The sequence below is a fragment of the Lates calcarifer genome, linkage group LG10 (genome assembly GCF_001640805.2).
Source record: "Lates calcarifer isolate ASB-BC8 linkage group LG10, TLL_Latcal_v3, whole genome shotgun sequence".
Taxonomy (NCBI): Eukaryota; Metazoa; Chordata; class Actinopteri; family Centropomidae; genus Lates; species Lates calcarifer.
This window is the reverse complement of record NC_066842.1, coordinates 27,904,858-27,924,903: the sequence shown is the minus strand read 5'-3', so window position 1 is coordinate 27,924,903 and position 20,046 is coordinate 27,904,858. Positions and strand designations below refer to the sequence as shown.

The following is a 20,046-nucleotide window of genomic DNA, read 5'->3' as shown; positions in this document are numbered from 1 at the left end:
TACTACTACTAATAATAATAATAATAATAATAATAATAACAACAACAACAACAAATGCCAACGTGCTATTGTTTTGCTACCGCTGTTAATGCCAACACCCCTCTATAGCTGATTGGTTAATACAAGAGTCAAATTTGCGTTTACGTGTTTCATTGGTCCCGGCTGTACTTTTGCTATAAAATGATACACGATGATTGGTAAAGGAAATGTCAGTCGCGTTTGGCAAAACGGTTGCAATCCCGCATACTCTCACTTCTATTGGCTGAGAGGCCGATCCGCCTCAGGCCGCCACTGGGGATTGGTAAAGTAGACATCAGTCACAATTAAATCAAACGTCATTGGCTGTCGCTACCTGTGCCGTTTCCAGGGGTTGTCTTCCAAAAAGCAGTGAGGCGGACAGGAACGGTCAGGCGGACTGAAACTATTGTTAGAGGAATATGACGTTTTTACCCACGGAACCGAGGTTACGGGTTCTTTGGATGTAATTCCACACGTGGGCGCGTTGCAGTGTGAGTAAAACATCTTTTTTTTTATGTTGGTATGTGTCTAGCGGATGGTCGGACGCATCTCAAAACACACATGTGTACACATACACAGACAGGCAGACAGACAGACAGACAGACACACACACACACACACAATATGTATACTGCTGTTGTCAGAGGAATAGTTTATGGACTCAGCACAACATTACGAACTCTGTTTTACTCGTTCATTAACAAATCTGTGTCTGTATGGTGGATATGGAACAGTGTGTGAGGTTTACAGACGGTAAGGACAAGTCAGTTGATGTGGTTCAGTGTGGTTGTCCGCAACAGTGAAGTTGGTGCATAGCAGAGCTAGCACAGCCCCGTTCCCGGTGTGTGGTTAGGTCTCAAATTGTTTAAAATACGAGCACATCTATTGGAATACACACACCGCGAGGGCTCGTTTACCGACAGTTTAGTCAGTCACACACACTCTCTAACCAGAAACAGACGCTGGTGCTGCTGGGTTAAGGCAGTCACATCAACTTATTCAGTGATTAGCCGGAGAGCTAACTGCTGCTAGCTCATTTCCACTGGCCAGGGTGGTGGGTGGTTCGGGGGTGAATAGTCTGCAGCGACATGTCCAATTAAAACCTGCCCACAGACTCTTAAGTGGAAGGTGTGACTTTGATTTTCACCCATTTCAGTCATGGTATGCTGTCAGTCAGAGCTGGTCAGCGCTGGTTTTACCCTATTCGCCACATTTTCGTGTTTTTGTAACGTTGCTCCCTCATTATTCAACCCATTATCTCATTATGGTGCATTATTAACATCGGATATTTAAATAATAAATTAGTTAATCGACAGATCAACTGTTTCGAAAACCGAATAATTGTTCAAGTATTTTTCAAGAAAATATTCAAATTCCAGGCTCTCAGACGTGTTTTTTTTAAATTTCTTTTTTATGTTATTGTTTTTTGTTCTTACATTACTATAAATGTAATATTCTGGGGATTTGGACCAACTGATTAATTAGTTAATTGTGCCGATTACACGATTTAAAAAATTATTAATTTGTGAAAAAGCCTGTTGCGGCCCTGTTGGATTTACATGTATGCAAATGATTGAAGCACACTATACATAGCTGCACACTTAAAGTGTGTCAGCTGTTGGGTTTTTGAGGCACAAACACAAACCTAAACACACACACACACACACACTCACACACACACAGAGAGAGAGAGAGAGAGAGAGAGAGAGAGAGAGAGAGGACTATATTTGATTTTGCTTGAAATGTTAAGAGCCATAATGAAGCCTATAATAACGCTTCCTTTCATCCTTTAAGGTTGATGACAGAAAATGCTGGCATTAATAATGTGAATGAACAAATTTCATTTGGTGTTTGATTTCACATGTAATGTTTGATGTGCTCTGTCTGGGTGCATCTTCATTTTACTCGTATGAGTTGCTTTGATGAACAGTGTTATTGTTGTTTTACAGAGTGTTTACAGAGCTCACAATGTCAGCTCATTGACATTTCACAGATAAGTTGTCAGTGAGCTGAACAAACCGTACAGTACAGGAAACAATTGGCAGCAGGGGTTGCCATTATCTTGCTGTAAAATTAACTGTTTTTGCTGTCACTAAAATGTACAGTTTTGTACTGGTAATATTATACAGTATGAACTTGTTTTATAATTTTAGTATGCCTCTTAAACCTAAATTAATACTTAATTAGCGCAGCACAGAACACAAATCATAACAAAATGAGCGTGAGTGAAAAACAGAGCTATATCACAGATTTTTCAATCATGTAATTAAAATGTGAGAAAGAATCCATAGCTGCTTACCACAATTTTTTTTCATATAAAGTTGGAAACTGCACACAGAGAAATTGCATGTTAAACTAGTGCTAAAAAATCTGAGAGAACCTTCTCTCTCAAAATGCCTTTGGCTTTTAGCTGAAAATAGTGCAAGGCTCAGAAAATATTGACATGATGAAATATATCCCCTTTTGTTGACTTGCAATGTAAAAATGGAAAAATATGAAACGGTGTTTAGAAAACTACACCAGGTAACCAGACCATATCAATTCACTTGAAGAAATGGCATAATTTGCTGTTTTGCAGCTTTTTACCAGGGGACTGTGTCACAAAGCAGAATTATTTAGCCAGATAAATGTGAAAAGTTAACATTGCTGTGATAGTGTTTTGAACGTGTAACACAACAGCAATTAGCTGAATATGATTTAGTTACTATTCACAATTCATCTCATGATAACAAATGTACCCAGTTACACACAGGATAGCTACATCATAAAATAACAACAAAACTCTCAAAAGTGAATACATTGCCCAGCCTTAACGCATATCAGTTGTGCAAATAAAAAATGAGCATTCAATTAAATCTGTTTAGTCAGCATAATGCTGTTTGTCAAAAACATTAAAATTTTAAGTTAAAATATAATGAACACCACATGTTAGATCAAATATAAACTGCCTGTTCAGGCTCTAATAAGGCATGTGAATAAGTGCAGAAGTCCAAGTAGTGGGCAATGGCCAGTTCCAAAATAACTTTAATTGCAACTTCTCACATACAAAAATAGTGTGTACCCCACATTTCCTCTCATCATAATGTGGACTTTAAGAAAAAATACCCCAAACCCTGATCTAACCCCTCAGCCAGCCAAAACATCCCAGCCCAGAACATTCAAACAGTTGAATGTGTAGTTTCAGAAACACAACAGGTATAACACAGAATGAATGGGAGGAAGAACACAAGGTGTGAGAATAAGAGCTGTCATGAGTAAAAGAATGGGTGAGAGAATAAAAAATAATAGAATGAGAGATTAGAAAACTTTTTACTCTGTAAGTCCCACTCAAAGTCAACGTGTCTCCTCAGCAGAGTGATTGACTGTTGTTGTCATTTTGTTGGTGACTTTGCAGTTTTCTTCAGTAAGACATTGCCCTATTCAGCCTTGGTCCCTCTCTCAAAAGCAACTCCTTTTGCTGCTCAAACTTAAATTAGCTTTTGAGTTAATGTTCCTGCCACAACAGAAAGCGACTACGCTGCTAGACACTGACCAGGACTCGTGGTCTACTACCAAGGTCACTCAAATCAGTTTCATATCTTTAAGCAATTTTGAGAAGCCGACCTTTGGTGCACTGGTCTAAAGACCTCTCACATGGAGCAGCAACAAAGTCTTCTATACCATAATTGGCTAGGTTTTAAGACCCAGCAAAGAAAAAAGAAAAAGCCAAAAACAGAACCAACAACCAGTGCTGCCCAGGTCAACTAGTGCACTACAGAGATACTGATAGTGTTCCCTAACTTGATGTGGAAGTCCCCCTTCTACCTAACCTAAAAGCTAGTCTCTCTCACTTATGCCTAGTCTTCATGCATATTAGTGGTGGGCTATTTAAACACTCAAACCAGTAACCAGGTTAAGCCCCCAGCAAGCTGGTTACCCAATCATAAGCTCTGGATGTGTCCCAGAGACAACTGCTCTGACTGCACACCACACACACACACACACACAAAACCAAACCAAAAAAACAAACCTACAGGCCCAACTGGACCACCTTTCTAAACTCCACAAAAACCACAGCTTAGCACACTAGCGCCCCATGCAGTCACTGCACCAGCTCACCCCTGACCTACCTGCTGAACCAAACACTCCACTTAATTGAAAAAAAACAAAAAAACAATCAAAATAAACATCCCTAGCCAAACTGCATCTCCCACACACACAGGGTGCAGGGAATGGGCATGACCATATGCCTAAGCCAAAACCCATGCACCTGCAATTCAAACTCTGTATTAGACAGGACAAAGAACAGCCACAAACACACTCAGATTAAGAACACAATAAAAGGCAGCAAATGTATAGATAGCATAGTGTTGAAAAGAAAAATAAAGGTTTTACTTAAAGTATCTCAGTGAGTGTAGAAATTATAAAATGATGCAACAAACCCTGTTAAGAAGGTGGGGTGGATCTGCTCACATATGATGTGGCCCTTGTGGCTGATCATCAGGCACTGAATACAACTTCCTGCTGTCTCACCTGAAACAAAATAAGTTTCCTCTGTTAAATTTTTTAGTTTTTAGTCCATTTTTGAAATTATTTTTGTTCAGTGGTGAAAAGGAATTTTGCTATGTACAGTGCTAGACTTGAGCATTCAGCAGTAAGTTACAATGTCTGTATGACATCACTGAGCCTGCAGACACAGATGAATTATCAGAAGGGTAAAGCATCAAGTCCTGTTTTTAACCTCATTTGGCTGCACTACTTTAAAACTATTGTAAATTATAATTAGATTAGGAGTGGATGGATAGGAGTGATGTGTATCCACTTTTCTATCCATTTGACTTTTGTCAACTTATCAGCAACTGTTTGAGTATTGGTGAACAATGTTTTAGCAAACTGTTACGCACTGTGAACGTGTTAGATTTGCCTCATAATTCCTCATCTGATCTGCTACTACTCTCAACATCTGTAAGTAAGTAAGTAAGCAATAATACTCATTTGGATACATTCATAAGGTTTTGCTGTTGAATAACTGGTATAGTAAAACTGAAATGTTCTGTTTCACATACTTGAGGTCCTCTGTTGAATCTAAAGGAGAGCTCAATATCTTGTCCATCACAAGCTGCAGAACAGCTTTAGAAGTAAGTAGTAAGTGAAATAGTAGTAAGTGAAATAGTGATGCAGTAACAGTAAGCAATAATACTCATTTGGATACATTCATAAGGTTTTGCTGTTGAATAACTGGTATAGTAAAACTGAAATGTTCTGTTTCACATACTTGAGGTCCTCTGTTGAGTCTAAAGGAGAGCTCAATATCTTGTCCATCACAAGCTGCAGAACAGCTTTAGAAGTAAGTAGTAAGTGAAATAGTAGTAAGTGAAATAGTGATGCAGTAACAGTAAGCAATAATACTCATTTGGATACATTCATAAGGTTTTGCTGTTGAATAACTGGTATAGTAAAACTGAAATGTTCTGTTTCACATACTTGAGGTCCTCTGTTGAGTCTAAAGGAGAGCTCAATATCTTGTCCATCACAAGCTGAAGAACAGCTTTAGAAGTAAGTAGCAAGGCTCTAGTGATAATTTACTACCACAGCAAATAATCAGACCCTTAGTAACAGCAACAGAAATGATTTTCCAATGGCAGATGAGTGAACTCTGAGCTGACGTTAATGCTTTATTGAGATCTCAGACTTTACCAAACTAAACCAATAGCCTACTGCACAAATAAATGCTTACTTTTATCAACCACGTTATAACAAAGATGCTGCATTTTTTACTCACACAGATGTAGCTTCTGCAACCGCAAACTTTGCGTGAACTTTAAGTTATAGCACCGTGTCACCGACACAGCTGATGGAGAAAGCCAAACATTTAGATTAATCCAGATTATTAAAAAGCCCAAAAGTTGCAAAAGAGGGAGAGAGAGAGGAGAGAGAGAGAGAGAGAGAGATAGAGAGAGAGAGAGAAATAGAGATAATCACTTCTGTTTTATCTAACAAAATATGCAGCTTCAGACCATATTTTTAAAAATATTTTCACCGGGATCTGGTTTGTTTTATATGTGTTTGTTTTTTTGTTTTTTTTGTTTTTTTCATGATTATTTGTGAGGTGGTTTACTCCTGACAGCCAGATTTTATTACTTTTAGGGATGCAACGATACCACTTTTTTTCAAACCGATATGATACTGAGTACTTGCCGATACCGAGTACCGATAAGAGTACTTATTAATGCCATTACACTTCGTACATTTACTTGAAAACATGTTTTATTTTCATCAGATATTGTTTCATTCTCTGGCTGTAAGAAATTGCTGTGACTGACATTTGAACATTCCATTATATATGACATTGCCACACATATTACTCAAATACAAGTACTGTTAAAGTACTGTTATTGACATTTTAGCTTCAACTGCATCTTTTTTTAACAGAATATCTTCGGGCTCGGGAGTCCAGTGTCACTCATGGCTTTGATCATGTTTTCGCATTATCACGTAGCACAATATGAACAGAACAGGGACCCCCCATGTCTGAAGCATGTCATCAAACACACCTGCGGTGGCTTGGCTGGTGTGCGAACCCCTAAATTGTTTTGCATGCAGGACGACTCTTCGCGGAGTAAAATCCTCATCAATCTGCTGTGCAGTTAAACTGATGAGGGACACCAGGCTAACGCTGCTCGTCCAAATATCAGTGGTGAAGCTGAGGGCCGAAATGTCTTGCAACAGGCTGCGGATGTGCCTCTTCACAAAGTCGTTGATAAAATGGCTGATGCCTGCCCTCAACCCGGCATAGCTGCTGATGAAGTAGTGCTGACCTTGGCTGTTTCATGCTGACCTGATCCTGTTTAGCTCTTCTTTTGTCACAGTTACAAAATCCACATCTTGCTTAGTAGCCCAGTAGCTGACAGCCCAAGACATTGATTGGGACGTACTCTGTTCATTCCTCGACAATTCAAGTTGATTGAGCTCTTCATTTGACATTGGCAAATCTCTCTTTTTTTTTTTTTTTGTTTCGTTCCTTTCATCATCCTCCAACCATTCATCAAATAAATTCAAAATTAACTATAAACCGATCCATTTTGTTCCCCTTTTCCTGCTCCAGCTCTGGCATGGAGATGGATACAATTTTGCAACAGATAGAGTAATATTTTTTAGCATATGGCGGAGTAAAATATTACTTCGCCATATACATTTTACTTTGTTGGTAATAGTTGTGTGATCGCAAGATTACACTTGAGGGTGTCCTTTAACATCATTTGAGCAAAGTGCCTCAGCTTTCTCCATCAGCTGTGCCGGTGACATGGTGCTATAACTTAAAATTCATGTAAAATTTTGCGGTTGCAGAAGCTACATCTGTGTGACCCCATGTATTTCCATGGAAATGGGAAAAACACTCGCCATAACCATTTAATTTTGAGAGCAAATTGCTCCTCAACATGAACAGATTTTGATTATACATTTTACTTTGTTGGTAATAGTTGTGTGATCGCAAGATTACACTCGAGGGTGTCCTTTAATGTCATTTGAGCAAAGCGCCTCGGCTTTCTCCATCAGCTGTGCCAGCGACACGGCGCTATAACTTAAAATTCATGTAAAAATTTGAGGTTGCAGAAGCTACATCTGTGTGAGTAAATAAATGCAGTGTCTTTGTTATTACGTGGTTGATAAAAGTAAGCATTCATTTGTGCAGTAGGCTGTTGGTTTAGTTTGGTAATGTCCGAGATCTCAATAAAGCATTAACGTCAGCTCAGAGTTCACTCATCTGGGACTAGAAAATCATTTCTGTTGCTAGGTCGTTACTAAGGGTCTGATTATTTGCCGTAATGATAAACTCAGTTCCATTACACGTAGGAGTCCACTGACGTGACTGATTGCGTTCCAGTTAATAGTCAGACCCCATGTATTTCTATGGAAACGGGAAAAACACTCACTAAAACCTTTTAATTTTGAGAGCAAATTGCTCCTCAATGTGAACAGATTTTGATTATACATTTTGCTTTGTTGGTAATAATTGTATAATCGCAATATTAACCAAGCGCCTCGGTCCTGACCGCATCACTGTTGTGCTCAAATAACGTTAAAGCACACCCTCTCGGTTAATATTGCTTAAATAGTACACTAGGTCATTCTGTTTATCACAACAGTAGCATGTCTGAATTGGTGTGAAGTAGGGATTAGCTTTTTCAAAAAATCTAAATCGAACAAATTCAAAATAACACGCAATTTATTCAGATTAATTTGAAAGTTGTTGCCTTCTACAGAGTTGACAAATAGCCTTATTTTTATTCATAACTTAGCTTCATAGCTTGATACCAGTTCCCTGATGCTGTCATTGTAGTCCCCAAGAAAAAACTCAGCTGCCATTCCCACAAGTGTGCTTGTGTAAGTGTGCCATAGTGGATTATGAGCTCTGGATAGTGGACTGACATAATGATGCTTTGGCTTTAGTTGTTGATCAGGCAAAGCTTCCTTTCTGAAATACAAATATTCATCAGTATGCACTCTCAAATATACCAGTTGAATTTGGCCAGTTGAAATGGCTTGGTCACAAGTAAGAGAAATCATTTCTCTTAATTGTAAAAACAGCCACCAAGGTTGATTTTCACCTCGAGTTTCAGTTTTCTCTCCAATCAACACTGGTAGTAACCTCAGCAAGCACCAGTATTGGACAACATTCTGGTCAGCTTATCACTTCTTAAACAATATTTAAACTGGCTTATCCTTTGGTTCAGTCCAAGATAGATAAACTGTTTCTCTACCTTAAGCAGATACTGGATGCACTCTGCAAGATCATGGGTTACGGTGCCTTCAAATGAGTTGTGGCTAATACATGGAGCCAGTCCAGGCTGAAATACACAGAAGATGACAGCTTATTGAACAAGGAGTCGAAATTGATACTTTCACTATGAGCTGAACCCCTTCAATTCTCTTAAGATGTTCTCAGTTTGATTGCACTGTGCAGGTATTTGCTCTGCAGGGAGGATCTGCCTGAAATGGGTTTCTGTCTATCTGCAGAAATAAGCACTTCACAACATATTTTTGGGCATTTAAAAATCAATAAGACATCATCTTGCATATGATGCAAGATTTGAATTGTGGCTTATCTGAATTGCCAGCATACAGACTAATGTTGGGCTGCAATATGGATCAATCAGAATAAAGAGACAGACGGCACAAATATATTTCTCTTTAAATTAAGCTCTTATGGGCTTCTTTAAGTCTCACTTCAGACAAACAGCCTGTTAATCAACAAATGAAACCGTTTAAAATAAATTCACGGCATTGTCCGCTATGAAAACTGACATCTCTCCTCCAACAGGATACGTCTACTAATGAATAAATCTCAACAGTATTAAATAAACAAATGGAGTTACTTAAGACTGGGATTATTTTTTGATTAGAATAAAAACTGGATGCCTGAAAGTTTAAGATAATATCATTGTCTGCTTTGAAATAATAATTCATCATCTTCAACAGGACAGGCTTATTAGGCTACATGTCGTAAACAAATAAATCTTAAGTAAGTAAACAAATAAATGAATAAATTAAACATTTGAGATTTGAAATCTTGTCTCAGTCTGTTTCTCCTGCACAACAAGCTTAGCTTATAGGCCTATAATGAATGATTGGATCTGTATTAATCACAAGGCAGATGAGTGGCCTTACTTTCTCCTACGTTATACAGTGTTCTTATTCAGCCTTGGCATGTTGTTGGAGTGGAAAACTAGTTTGTCTACATTGCTTGGGAGAAGCTTCAGATCTTATTAACAATGAAGCTGGCCTTTGACAATAAACACTCCGATGGTGTGGACAAGCAGGGGATGCAAAGTGCACAATTTGCATGCTTAGTACAGTTTTGAATTGTGGTCCTCATTTGGGCCCTGCACACTGTTTTCTGACAAACTCATAAACTTTGCCATGTTGAACATCCTCTAAGAACGTCCCACCTCCTGTCAAGTGCATTAGTGGCTGCACTGTCATCCTGGTGCGTTTGCAGGTTTTTTTTGTGTTCGTATTGATGATCATGGGCAGCGTGGCAGATAGTGAAACATTTATGTCCTGTGACAGTAACTCTGTCAGAGTGACTATGGGCCTCAGCAGCTCCTCTGCAGTTCTCCACTTGGTCATTGTTAAGTCTAAATCTCAGTTGGCCCTCTTGTTGGTACCATCTCTATTCCACAACATGTTCAAGCATGTACAATGTTGACGTCTAGTGAGTTGGCAAATCTTGGGTCAGTTTGTATTTAGTCATTTTCTGTAGGAGTTACTTTTGTGCTGCTTTGGCTTTACCACATTTTTTGAAGAGACCAACCAGATGCCTCGCAGGTGCCTCGCAGGTGCTGTGGTGTGGCAGACCTGGGCCTCTTTTAGGGCTTCGTTAACGCATAGTTGCAATGTGTGCCCCACACAACGAATCCCTTGTGAAGCTTTGCTCCATAACCACCTCTCCTCCACCACTCCTTGGCCATGTTTCGATGTTGTTGAATGATAAGCAAATTCTTGCATACAGAGTTTGAATTTAATTTTGTCAGGGTTGTCCTTCAAATGATCAAAATGAAGCCATATTTTGGACTTTTTTCGAGACATAGCTAACCTAGTTAACATAACGTGCTCACCTCCAGTCAGTTTCTCCCATCATCATTTGTGAGCTTGTCTTTTTTTTTAGTACTGTGCAAACTAAAAAAAGTAAAACAAAAAAACAAAACAAAACAAAACAAAAAAAACACTGCTGCTCGATTTGAAATATCTCACTCAAATCAGTTGTCTCTGACAAATGGTTAGACTAGTCGACCTTCAGGGGGCAGCCATAAAATCTGCTAATTTTGTCTGGTGAACCATCTGGAGATAACACTTCTAATCTACACATGCACTTAACTGAAAAACGCCCCTATAAGAAGGAGACAGGGCATATCTCTCTTCCCAATATATATAAACACACCCCAACCTGAGGGACAGTCAAAAACCTAAACATACATATACTGTATAATATACTATATGTAAGTAACAAAATATACATATATATAAATTCACTACAGATTTTTTTGTTATTGTGTTTTTGGGTAAATTGTAGGGGTATAAAGATCCATCAGTCTGCATCGATCCAAAATGAAAATGTCAGACATCAGACATATTGGAACATCACTTCTAAGCAAGCATGGAAATGTCAACTTGACAGACAGACGTCTAAGCTAGCAACATGTTCAATAATCCTGCAATAACAGTACTTCAATTTAACACTCTGAACATCGTTTCTTCACTAACCAATACTAACATACGTATAACGTCACAGTCCGTCACAATCTAATCATTTGTAAGACGCTTTATTTTGAAAATCCTTTTCTCCACTGAGCGTGCACACTGCTCAACAAAAGTGGTGATCTGATGAGGAAAAATGTTTTTGATTTTAAATAGGAGTCATGTTTATGCAATAATCTGGTTTTGTAGCAATTAAATGTTTTCAGTTTTATTTTATAGAGAAAAATGTAAAGCTCAAAATATCAGAATGTGATACTTTATAATGAACAGATCTATTTTATTAAAAGAGAGGATTGTTTTTCATTTAAATGTCTGGTTGAGCTCAGGAATAAAAATGTTAAATGATATTTTAGTTTCTTTCTGTGATTTGATGTGAATGGAAGTGATTGTGTTAAATCAGCACGATATCATCCCGATCACTGGCTCCTGAATTTAATTGAATCAAAATCATATTGTAGCAGACTGTGTGATATAAGCCCCTTTAAACTGAACAGAGATAAAACTGCTGCCTGTGTATGTAGATGTGATCCCTGTGAGCAAAAAGTACTGGTTTGTTTATGGTGCTCCGGAATCAGAGGAAGCTTCCAGAAGCTTCTGGAAGCTCACCAATCAGTACAGAGTGGGATCATTGGGAACTTAAACGGCCAAGACAGAGCTGAACTGAAAGGCTGCATAAAGCGTCCAAGGATTTTTTTTTTTTTTTTTTACTGATTCATGCAAAGTTCCATAGTGCTGGAAAATTAGCATAATAAGTAAAAAGTAATTCAGTGTTTCCCCTTGGTTGAGTTGGTTGTAAAGTTTAGAGCCTGCCCGCTGTTGCTCCTGTGTTGCTGTGTGTGAATGATGAGGTAACTAAAAAAAGGAGTCACTGACTGACATTTTCTGAGTTGAATTGGGGTCTTCCCAACAGATGCATCATATCATTGACTTTTAACGGGCTGCCCTAGCAGCTACTTGTCCAGATCTGAAAATGGAATATAGTAGAACTCTAACAAACTAGAGCTTAAAGACCTCTTGGCTTCAAACTGTCTATTCAGTCACGCGCACACACACACACACACACACACACACACACACACACATACACACACACACACACACACACAAACAACTACCCTGCATTGCAATAGCTGCCCAGTAGAATATCAACAGAGCAACTGAATAGACTGAAGCCTTGTAAAGAAGTGGGTAGTCAGTAGGCTTGAGCTTGTTTACCCACAGCTAGCATAGCTACACCACTGGACCTGTTGCCCAGGGTCACTTGGGGTGTGTGTGTGTGTGTGTGTGTGTGTGTGTTTGAATGTGCGTGTCTGGGGATAGGTGTCAGGCTGACTGGTCTAACTGAGCCTCTCTCAGACAGAGGCTGAACTGGGAGGCTGCATAAAAGACAAGTATAAGATTTTTGGGTCCCATTTAAACTTTCTATTAAACAAAATTAGAGGAGAAAAACATTTTCCACATTGTTTGTCAATGTTATACTGTATGTTCTGTATTTGTCTGTTTCAAGGCTTCATTCCATATGCAGCTCTTAAGCCCCTGTGCAGTGGCTCCCTATAGCTTTGCCAAAAAAATAACATGGAACTAAATAACATTATTTTTTTAGCATTTATTTAATAGCGATTTATTTTTGCACAGTGAAGAAAGAGAAGAGCACTTATTTTGGAGTACAGAGCGGGGCAGGGCAGAGTGACACGTTTCTGTTGTCTGCTGTGATACTTTCAATAAAAAAAATGTGTTGCCACTGCAGTGTTATGAAGTGGAGCAGTGATACCCAGTTAAGAGAGAGGGAAGGAGAGAGAGAAAGAAGAGAAAGATAGAGTTAATAAACTAAGGATATGTTAGAACTCTCCTGGCACAAATCCAAAATCAAGTTGTTATTGGCTGTGTCTGTCTCTACCGGGCTTTCTCGCAATGGTGCACACTTTGGAGCCGAGATACATTGTCCTATTTCGAAGATATTTGACACAGCGGTCCCAACACTCTAACGAGACCAAAATCGAGGTCATGGAATCACTGAAGAAAGCATATTAACATTATTATGGATCTTTACCTTTACTTTGAAAGTACCAAGTAGTCACACAGTGAGTGTCTGAATTGTGATCAGGTCTGCTACAGTGGTGGAAAAAAGTTTTCGGACACCCTTAAAATGTTACACAATCTCAAATATTATCATAAAATATTTTGGGAAAAATCTTTTTTTGTGTTTCAAAAGGTGTGGCTGCATTAGACAGACACAAACAATTACAAATGATATTTTTTTGTTCATTGTTTACAAGAAAAACTAACAAAACTAAATTCTTGACAGTTTCAATATGTCAGTTCTCAACATTGTCATCAAACAAAGTCCATAAATGACAGAGAATGTGTTCAAAACTGAACAAAAAATAAATAAACCATCACATCATCAAATTAATATTCAGTCATTTCTTGCTGAAGAAACCCTTGGACACCCAGACCTTGGTTTGCCTTCCAAGCTGTTGGTTCATCTGTATTCAGGTGTTTTTCCTGCGTTAGGTTCCTTGTTTTAGTCATTTTTCTCTTTCAGATGTGCTGGCTTTATATAGACCCGAAGCACGGCAACAAAAAGTGTGTCTTTTAATAAAAAGTACGACCTTCATTAGTGGTACCAAAATGACCCAATACTCAAAATTTCTTATGTATTTTTATGGAACCAATCAATTTTGAGTTTGCTCCGTATTTTGGCTGTCACTGTACTAAAAGAAATTGCACTTGAGGACCTAAGAGTGATTCTTAATGCAATATTTCACAAATGCATGGGGTGTCCAAAAACTTTTTTCCCACCACTGTATGTACTGAAACTGTTGTATTCATGTCAAGATATAGCAATCAGAGCTTACGTTAGCTAGGTTTTAGCTGGTATGTGTGAAAATTATGAAAATGTTAACTGCCAAAATGTCTGGTGGAAAATATGCCAAATAAATAGTCTAATATTATGTGACCTGTAAAACATGTTGCCAGGATAACTGAGAAAGAGAGCTCTGGTATTTTTAATAACAATCTGAGCCTGCCAGTGGCAAAAACAAGCACTGTAATGGATGGACTTGGGATGTACTTTGGATGTACAGCTGCTTGTGGTGGTCTGGAATATTGTTTTTGCTCAATACTTCACCAATTCCAGCAATTATTGTCCTCATCAATCATTTACACCCAAAACCATGGGGAAATAAGTTTAAATATATAACACAGAAGTTTGGTTTTTCCTCTGATGTTTCCTCTGATGAGTGTTTGGTCATGTGACAAGGCTTAACTTTGAATATTAACATTTAGCATGCCAGGGCAGACATCCCTCAAGAAGTCCAGTTTTGCTCAACACTTCAATTAAATGCTTTTGTTGGATCATAACATTTCTGTTTTCCTGTTGTAAAAATGTTGGCTATTACATGGCTATATGTCTAGTAGTTGTTTTATATAGTCAGAATATTAATGGCTGCAAAAGAAATAGTCTAGCCTAAAGAAATGCACATCACTGTCCTCACCGTCTCCTGACCAAGTATCATACCCTTAATGTGTTTATGTTCATAAGTTCTGTGTAGCAGTGCAGGGATGCAGAGCCCCCCTCACCTCCTGACAGTCAGTGCCTGTGCCTGGGTCAGCAGTCTCTGTCACCGTAAGTTAGCTTGCACGTGGAATGAGGCCTTGACACCTTTTTAATGTTCTTTTTGCTTTGTTTTTGGTTTTGTTTTGCCTGACATCTCTGCCTGCTAGTCATCCCTGCCTGCCCCCCATTTATGCATTGGTCTATTTGTGAAGCAAAGACAACATATACATATATACACACATAATGCCCCCAAAAGTCAGTGATTCAATGCATCTGTCAGAGAGACCCTGATTCGACTCACAAACTCTCTGTTGATGTAGCTGCCCCACCATTCACACAGACCACTGCAGGAGCAACAGTGTGTGAGGCTGTTCACTTTACAACCAAGTCTCATCTTAAAATATCAGAACTACAAACTTGGTTGCTGCAATACTCTCAGTTCCAGTGTTATAATTATATAATTCAGCAAGGGCTTGGAATTTAATAACATAACATAATGGTTACAGACAGAGGTGACACCTGGTTGAGGTGAGAGGGAGAGAGAGAAGCAAAAAAGAAAGAGAGGAGATCAGTGTTTCCCTTGCGATGACTGTATTGGGGGGGGCGGTTTACAGAGACTTATAATGCTTGTGGGAGCTTTTACTGTCCATAACATAAGGAGTTGTCAACTTGTCTCCTCTGCACCTCTGCACTTTCTGTGCGTGTAGATATGCCTGCCAAGACAATGGTAGGATAAAGCAGCTAACACTATATTAACATTATGTTAGATTTTTAGTTATTAATCATATTTACTCAATTTTTCTTTAATGGCCGCATCTATGTCTTTACCAGCTCTCCCTGTGTGCCATATTGTGCATTCTGCTCACCACAGTTGTAATGAATGGTTATCTGTCAGTTTGGAACCAGTCTGGCCATTTTTCTCTGACCTTTCTCATCAACAGTCCCTAGAACTGCCGCCCACTGCTTGTCTTTTTGATTTTTGGCACCATTCTGAGTAAATTCTAGAGACTGTTGTGTGTGAAAATCCCAGGAGATCAGCAGTTTCAGAAATACTCAGACCAGGCCATTTGGCACCAACAATCATGCCATGGTCAAAGTCACTGAGAACGTATTTCTTCACTATTCAGATTTTTTTATATGAACATTTACTCAAGCGCCTGACCTCTGTCTACAGAATTTTGTACACTGCAGTGCTGCCACATGATGATTCGATAATTACAAGAATAAAGAACTGTTGTTTTTGTTATGACTACTTTCACACACAATGCAAATATTGCATGGGGAGAAAGAGATGTCAATTTTTTTTGAAAGGAGGTAGATTTTTCTGAGCTTTGACACAAATAAAGGCATCACAATCACACAGACTGTCAGAGGCTGCTCTGGGTCAAAGGATCCCAGTAGTCCTCTGCTTCCTCAAATGCGGTGGTCGCATCCCACCAGTTTGAGGTCCTGCTCAAACTGTCCCACTGACATCCTTGAAATACAGCAGTGGTGGGGCTACAGCTGCTGTATATTTGTGGGTGTGATCTTCACACGTTCGTATTCTCTAATTGTGTTGCGCTGTATGTGAAAAGGCCTTAAGCAGGTGTATGGATCTTCCTTTGCTTGAATAGTGTACATAAGGTATGTGTTAGAAAACTCAATTTTAACACCCACAGAGTGCTGACTGTCAAGTTCATCCAACAAATCCCTGTTCTGATTGGACTGCTGCCATCACTTTCTCAAGATATTTGTTTCCCTCTGTGTCAGAATCATAATGTGTGTTCTCACATCAGACAGAATCCAGTAAAGTGGTTGCAGCAGAGTCTCAAGTTCGTTCACAGTTTGTTTATGTAATATTTAGGTCCCAAAGCTAAGGCCTGACAACATATTTTTGTTTAGTTCTAATGTTTGACCTTATCTGATTTGACATGGAAAGACCCATGCTACTATCCTCTGACACCAGTGATAACATGAGGGAAAACTACAAAACTGAAGAAATTACTGCTAAGTCTGTGCTATTACAGAAGAAAAAGTAAATGGCTTGAAATATATTTGCACTCCTCACGAAGATGGGACAAATGTGTCTGCATATGCACTCACACACACACACACACACACACACTCACACATGCATGTGCTCATGCTTCACATCTTTTGCTGCTCATTCGCAACACAGTCCAGCCAAATAACCTGTGACTGATCTGTTGTGGCTCTGGTCTAAAAGTGCATGTCAGCAAGTGTGTGTGCATGTGTGTGTGTGTGCATACATCACACATGGACACACAGACAACACAAAAGCAATGTTGCTGCTGAAACTGCATGTCCTCTTCTCTGTGGTGTGTTCTTAGTCTGTATCCGTTCATTTTCCTGTTAATGTGTCTTAACATGTCACTGTAACAATGCCATTGCAGGGCTCCAGATTGCAAATATTTAGTCACATTTTGAAACCAGTTTTTGGACACAGTTTAAAAACATTGCTAATAAAATATAGCCCCATCTGGCTCCCTCAACATTACCAGAATCATCAAAAGTGAAGAAACTGGTCTCCAAACTCCAACAAAGTAAAGTTTTTGAATTGTAGGAGAGGTGCACCGATGTGCTGTACCACAGACCTAATTGATACGTTGGTTACTGTGTCAAATGAATAGTATTATCCAAAACAAAAGGAACTATCGCAGTGACATGCTGCCTCAGGAGTTGAAAAAAATTACTCTGTATACATTTATCATGTAACTGCTGGGCATCAGTCCAGACTTTGGATGTTAGAGTGGTCAGTTTTTTGTTTTGGTCTAGAACAGTAACCTATAACAAAAAATTACCTTTCAATTACCGGTTGTAATGCTTATAAGCAGTGGCATCTGATGAAACATTTTGTAGGTGGGACTTTGTAACATCCCATACAGATGGTTTACTATATATATTATTATTATCTTGAATCTGTGTGTAGCACTCTTTCTCTTTGCTTTTGGCCTGACCCTGGCTGTGAGCCATCTAAGAAAGTAAATTATACATTATTAATAATGTAGGAAACTAGCACTCAGCCAGATGAGTTGTTTTGAGGAGTGTTCACAGGAACATCCTGTCTTGCTGTAGAACAGTGTCCAGACAAGAACAAAAATTAAATTACCATTTCTTATTTAAGTTTTTTATTTCGTAGTAATATAGGAAGTTCACATCAATGTCTGTGTCCATCACATCACCCAGCGCATGTTGTGTCTGTTTACAAGAAAGAAGAGGTGTATTATGGCCACCAAGTGGACTGGAGTTGCTGCCTCTCAGTCATGGCTCTCTCAGTTTTATTATTTTGCTGTTCTCCAATCTGCTCTCCCAGACTCTCCTTTAAAAAGCAGGGAGTAAATGTTACTTTAACATAGTTCAGTTACATGCATCAGCACTCCAGTGCAGCAATAGTAATCACCAAGTCCAGATTAGCAAGTCAGTACACTTGGCCTTAATTTTTAACTATAGAGAGAGCTGATTGATTAAATGACCTAGCCTTGCCAACTCAGAATCACTGCTGCCCATTCTCTAAAACCCTTTTCTCAGGAAAGACAGCAACAGATATTTTTGCATCCCAGTCAAAAAACATAAGCCTGGACTCGTGGTTTCAAATAAAATACCAATATAGGAGTGAAAAATATGACAAATATATTACGAACGCACACTGTACCAATTTGACCCACATTGCAATCAAGCATCCTACAACAGAATTGCACCTATTGAGCTTCAGTCAGTCCTGTGCTCTTTGTCATTGTGTGGCATAGGGCTGTCACTTTTCCAAAAAATATCAAGATTGAACAAATTCAAAATGACCCACAATTTGTTTGAATTACGATGAATGTGCCCCGATACCCCACACACTCACACTCGCTCCCCCAAAACAGCACAACACATTATTATTGTTGTTATTCTGTTAACTTTACAGCCTGACATTATGGTAAGATAGAAGAAGATAAAAGATAGAGTCCTCAGATTTGTTGTTGTTGAAGAGTAAGGCAGCTGCCTTTTACAAAGCCGTCAAATAGCCTTATCTTTATTTGTGACTTTGCCATCCGCATTGTAGAACCCTAAGTACCTCCACACGCTGCTTCTCAGATACTTTGGTGACGTGTTTGTTCACTCAGGACGGCTCTGCTCACTGTTGTCCTCCATTCTTTTAACAAAACACTTACCATTATTATAGTTTACTGATATGTCAATAGGTTATGCAAAAGGTCAAGCTGATGCGTTACTGGATCACAAGGCAAACTCCCCCGGATTGTCTGATTGGCTTATAGAGACTCTATTTCAGACAGGTCATTACAGTTCAAATATGAACTTTTCACCTCACAATCAAACAACTGTGAACAATTTTGAATAACAATTGACAACCCTAGTGGATCTCTCGGATTAGAGGAGTTAAAAAGGTGGAAAGAAAAGACAAGAAATGTCATAATTCTAGATGAAAATACTGTATGTGGGTAAAAAGACAATCTGAAAAGCAATGGTATAGAAAAAAGCAGAGGACAGACAGAGAGCTGCAACTTTTTATCTTCTTGTCTGTGATCCATCACTCCACTGTGTTTTAGACTCCAGGGTGAATCTTACAGAAGAGTACAAGATGGCCTTTGGTCTCACTTTCTTTGCTGTTTATGTTTTGCAGCATAGTCGGATTATGCGCTCTTATACCAGGTTTACTTATGCAAGTTAGTCTGGTGTGCTTGTTGACCTCATCTAAAGTGATACATAAATACATGTATAACAGCTGCTGATGCAGTAAAATGACTTTTTCCATCCTTGTTGTTGAACAGGAAAAGAGATTATTCAGAGTGACTCCCTGGTGGTACCAAACGAAGGCGCTATGTCGGTGACCGTTCATGAGCATCGTAAATCCCGCACCAGCACGGGCTCCATGAACATCTCACTGTTCCACAAGCCTTCACATCCTGACAGTGTCCTGACTCATCTGAACACCATGAGGAAACAATGCATGTTCACTGATGTCACTCTGTGGGCCGGGGATCGATCCTTCCCATGCCACAGGTAAAGTTATGCTGTCAATATTTGCGCATTTTACTGGTAACATTGAACAGATGCTACCATCAAACCACCACAACACACACTAACAACAGCTAACTTTAGTAGAGAGCGTTTTCTTTTTTGTTGTTTTTGTGCCTGTGTGCCAGCTGTGGCCAAAGGCATTATGTTTTCAGTTTGTCCATCTGTCTGTATGTTTGACATTTTTTGATTAAACACACAAAATGTTGTGT

At 39.0% G+C, this 20,046-nt stretch overlaps 1 protein-coding gene across 2 annotated transcripts in view; it reads left to right on the top strand.

The window, feature by feature from the left end:
* Positions 1-344: 344 nt before the first annotated feature.
* Positions 345-20,046, top strand: part of LOC108884582 (kelch-like protein 25) — a 40,655-nt gene continuing 20,953 nt past the window's right edge. The window contains exons 1-3 of one of the 2 annotated variants that reach the window (XM_018678558.2): positions 350-509; positions 14,801-14,884; positions 19,588-19,819. In XM_018678558.2, coding sequence (XP_018534074.1) covers positions 14,821-14,884; positions 19,588-19,819 — 296 coding nt within the window. In that variant the 5' untranslated portion in view covers positions 350-509; positions 14,801-14,820. Of the gene's footprint in view, positions 510-14,800; positions 14,885-19,587; positions 19,820-20,046 lie in introns of both variants that reach the window. The other variant, XM_018678559.2, reaches the window with a different exon arrangement.